The sequence below is a fragment of the Terrapene carolina genome, unplaced genomic scaffold (genome assembly GCF_002925995.2).
Source record: "Terrapene carolina triunguis isolate 2854851 unplaced genomic scaffold, T_m_triunguis-2.0 Scaffold66, whole genome shotgun sequence".
Lineage (NCBI taxonomy): Eukaryota > Metazoa > Chordata > Testudines > Emydidae > Terrapene > Terrapene triunguis.
The window spans coordinates 21892357-21896948 of NW_020664417.1; the positions used below are offsets into that span (position 1 = coordinate 21892357).

The following is a 4592-nucleotide window of genomic DNA, read 5'->3' on the forward strand; positions in this document are numbered from 1 at the left end:
GGTCCCGACCCCCAGTTTGAGAACCCCTGAGGTAAGGGAACCTCAGTCTCTACTATTCAGAGGTGAACAATGGAATCTGGATAAGTGCAACAATTATGTAAACATAAGTGTGCAGCTTGGCCAACATGATTAGGAGGGAGTTATCTTTACATATGTTTCAGGGTTTAAATATCAAAGAAGGACATGAATTATTTAGCATGGTGCATAGGTATAATTAGGAGCGATGGAGTAAGATTAAGGAAAGGGAAACTTTGGTCTTATTACAATTCATAAAAGTGAAATCTAGTAGATCATGGAATAATGTCCCACGATCTCTGTGGATATAGAGAACCTACTGCAAGGACAGTCATGCATTGGCAGAGGTATAGCTGTTAAGTGTCGAAATTAGACTTGTCGTGCTCTGCTCCCTAATTTCAGTTCTTACTCATTTATATCTTTAGCTCTTATTTTGCATGTGCATGTTTTTTTATGTGTTAAAAAAAAAATTCACCTAGTTCTTACATTTTTATATGCATACTGTCCCCAAAACTTTGACCCCGATTTCTAAAGGTATTGCAGCACTGAGCGCACCAACATCCTGAATGCCTTTTTAAAATGTTTGGCTGAACCTAGACTGAATATTCAGGCCTGAACATAGAATTTATTTTTCAAATTTTAAATATGGGGCACAGCATGGTGTCTTTCACTGCTTTGTATTGATGCTTGACTAGTTCATTGACCAACTTTAACTTCAACTGTTGCAGAGAAGTTTTTTGTAATAAAGTAACCGACTAAATTTTTGTAGATCTAAACTTACATGAATTTGTGTTCAAGTCTAAGTCTAATTTGGGCTCTAATATTATAAATAAATATCAAATGAGGGTTCAGAATCTTGAGCAAGCCCTTCTAATTTTTAACAAAAAATATTATTTCATATGCATATAGAAATTGCTTCTGATGGACTTAAGGGCCGTGTGTTTGAAGTGAGTCTTGCTGATCTGCAGAATGATGAAGTTGCCTTCCGTAAATTCAAGCTGATTACAGAGGATGTTCAAGGCAAAAACTGTCTGACCAATTTCCATGGAATGGACCTCACCCGTGACAAGATGTGCTCCATGGTCAAAAAATGGCAGGTAAGTGGTAATGAGATATATCTGTGAAGCTGCAAAAATTCTACTTTGATAGTAAACTGCCTCTAAAAATTGAGATGAAATAACTTGATCTTTGATGCTGTTTGCAGGCTGATCTTTTCCTTGTTCAGGCCAACCAATATTGTATTTGTTTATTGGTTGGTGTTTGCTTATTTTTTCTTTTTAAAAACCAATAAGATAAAGCTTACAGGTCATATTTTTAAAGACCAGCATCTGCACCAGTTGCTGTTGCCTGCAAAGCCACACAGTTGCAGAAATTGTACACCATACTTCTAGCACATGGACTTCAAGCTTAGCCTAAAAAAAAAGCAAAACCTGTTTGAGGCCTTATTTATATTTGTTGTAGTTAGTCATTGGCTCCACTGAGGCAGCTACAACATGGTTATTTGAAGCAAATCCCTGAGACCTCTATTATAGTGAGAAGGGCAGGGTTTGGGAGGGCACCTTAAGAGAACAGAACACCTTGCTGCACGTATCATAGTTACTACTTTCAGGTTACTCTTAAATATAAACTTTCAATATATAGGATGTAGACATCATCCTTATCCCAAATTTAAGAAACCACCGAATGTCTTTATTCTAATTGGTGGATGTTAGATAGTGTGCTTGTAAAACTAACTAATGGATGTTGACTACAAGCAAGCTAGGATTTTACTGGCTCCAAGTTGCCCCTGCTTATGAGGCAGGGAGTTGGGATGTTCAGTAGAAGTGCCAACACAAAGAGAGCGGGGTTGGAAGGGAAAGTTACTTGGAAACCCCTTGGCAAGGAGAGACTTCCCACTAATAGCAAGGATGGCATATAAAATCCCAACCTGGGATGGAGGAGGTGCATTATAAGAATCAACACCTTTGTGCTCCCTGCTAGTACTAGTGTTACTGAGTTATCTCTCCTTCACTCAATCTGCTCATTATTAGGGTGCCAGATGTAAGAAATGCTGCTGGTGTCATCAGTTAGTGCCCTCCCAAATCCTGTTTAGGAATTGAAGTGTCAATAGCAGTTTAATATTAGGTAGAATTTATAATAATTTAGGGGCTAATTATTCAGACCTTGATGTTGGGGTCAAGTGACAGCAACACTAGAGTATTGTTTAAGGAATGTCTGACTAAAAATGCTTAGAAGCTGTGACTTGCATTGTGGTGTCCCTTCTGTGATGTTAGAAGGGACAAATGTATTCTATAACCTCTTTTCTAGACAATGATTGAAGCCCATGTTGATGTCAAAACTACCGATGGCTATCTACTGCGCCTCTTTTGCGTGGGTTTTACCAAGAAGCGCAATAACCAGATTCGCAAGACCTCATATGCCCAGCACCAGCAGGTCCGCCAAATTCGCAAGAAGATGATGGAAATCATGACACGGGAGGTGCAGACTAATGACCTGAAAGAAGTTGTCAATAAGCTGTACGTCTTGGTTGTCATTAATCAAGCTTTAACTTAGGAAACAGTTGCCATTCTACTCTGGTTTAATTAAGTTTAAGTGTTGGTTTACAGAGTCAGATAGGTTTAATAGCAATTCATGTATTAACCTAGTTTAAATTTCTGTGGTTAGCTTTTTTTTCTTTTTCTTTTTTTTTTTTTCTGTCTCTCTAAAGCACCTCTGTGGGCAGTAAGATGAAGAATCTGATTGCTAGAGTATCTGGATGTACTAATTAATATTTGCTAATTAAATAACTTACTATCTTGTAAAACAATTTAACAGGAGCCTTAGTCATTTTCATTCCTGGTTGAGGGCTCAACAACTACTTTTGTTGGGGAACCAAATATTTAACAAAATTATGGGAAGCTTAACATACTGTTCCCCCCACACATACTCTCTTGCCACCTGCACCATATCTGACATCCACCAAACTGTTCTGATTATGTAAATCTAAAACCAGAATTTGTGAAGAGACTGCATGAGACACAGATCTTTCTGCAGACTTCAGCAATGTCTAGTTTTATAAAGACTCCAGTTCTTAACTCACGGGAGGGAAGGTGGGATGGACTGCTGTTGAGAATATTAAATACTGAATAATTTGAACTTTATAAAAATACTGAAAAACTTTGATTATTTTCAGGATCCCAGACAGCATTGGCAAAGACATAGAAAAAGCCTGTCAATCCATCTACCCTCTTCATGATGTGTATGTCCGCAAAGTGAAGATGCTTAAGAAGCCCAAGTTTGAATGTAAGTTAATTTCTGCTTAAATGTGGAATTTAACTGAGTGGTAGGCTAAGTTAAAGCAATATTTTCAAAGCATGTATTTGGTGATTTTGGAACTGAGGAAACCTTCTGAAAGCAGCATTGTATGTTTGAATGCTTAAAACTGATAAATGGCTTATCCTAACAGTCTGAGACTTCAATAACAAATCTGAATTCCTGTAAATGATATTTCATTTTGGAATATTCTTGTTCTTGCTTGAAGAACCCAAATAAAAATGCTGAAAAGAAGCAACTAAATGTTTGGTTTTGGTTTGGGAATGAATGATGACAACATGTTTCGGTCCCATATGACAACAAATGATTATACTCTTTCCCACTTTCTGACATTCCCATGTAATGCAGGACTGAGTTATTAATGGCATATTTGAAAGACTTAATTTATTCAATTACACAAAACTCTCATACACCACTATTTGCTCTCATGTCTTTGTCTAAATACAAAAAAGTTAACTAAATCAGTGCAGCCTCCTTGTGTGGGTACTCTTAAATGGGCAAGTCATACTGATTTAGCTGTGGTACAATTTTGATGTATAGAAAAGGCCTATTTAAATGATTTGGACGTTTAATTTATCTTGCAGTGTATAGATGACGGAATTTAATACAAAGAATACTCAATCCTTAACAATTGCAATATTGTGCTTTTTTTAGTGGGCAAGCTGATGGAACTGCACGGTGAAGGTGGTGGCACTGGAAAACCTTCGGGGGATGAGACAGGCGCTAAAGTAGAGCGAGCCGATGGATATGAGCCCCCTGTGCAAGAGTCTGTCTAGAATCAAAAATGGATGCAAAAAATAAAAAAATTTAATATACAGCAGTAATAGTATTTGGTTTCATGCAGCGATACTAGACACTTACACCATATGTGGTATAAGATACTGGACACTTATACCTATTACCCTTATTAGGTATGCCACTTACTGCTATAGTTTCACATGCTAAAGATGTGAGCTGGTATGGAGTCTGCCTCTTAATTGATCACGGTTAGAAGAAAGCAGGTTGTCAGGGTTTCCTTCCCACTTTAAACTTTAGGGTACAGATGTGGGGACCCACATGAAAGACCCCCTAAGCTTATTTCTACCAGCTTAGGTTAAAAACTTCCCCAAGGCACAAATTCCTTCCTTGCCCTTGGTATTGCTGCCGCCACCAAGTGATTTAAACATTCAGGGAGGGCCACTTGGAGCCCTAACTCCCCCAAAATATCCCCCCAAGCCTCTACACCCCCTTTCCTGGGGAGGCTTGAGAATAATATCCTAACCAAT

General features: G+C 38.1%; 1 protein-coding gene and 1 non-coding gene across 2 annotated transcripts in view; both read left to right on the forward strand.

Annotated features, from left to right (window-relative positions):
* The window catches only part of RPS3A (ribosomal protein S3A), a 6140-nt gene extending 2015 nt beyond the window's left edge, over positions 1–4125 (forward strand). The window contains exons 3-6 of the mRNA XM_024207586.3: positions 925–1112; positions 2323–2531; positions 3188–3297; positions 3982–4125. Coding sequence (XP_024063354.1) covers positions 925–1112; positions 2323–2531; positions 3188–3297; positions 3982–4103 — 629 coding nt within the window. The 3' untranslated portion in view covers positions 4104–4125. The remainder of the gene's footprint in view (positions 1–924; positions 1113–2322; positions 2532–3187; positions 3298–3981) is intronic.
* LOC112111952 lies at positions 3590–3661 on the forward strand. Its single transcript, XR_002908546.2, has one exon. It is a non-coding gene; the product is annotated as a small nucleolar RNA SNORD73 (small nucleolar RNA).
* Positions 4126–4592: the final 467 nt, after the last annotated feature.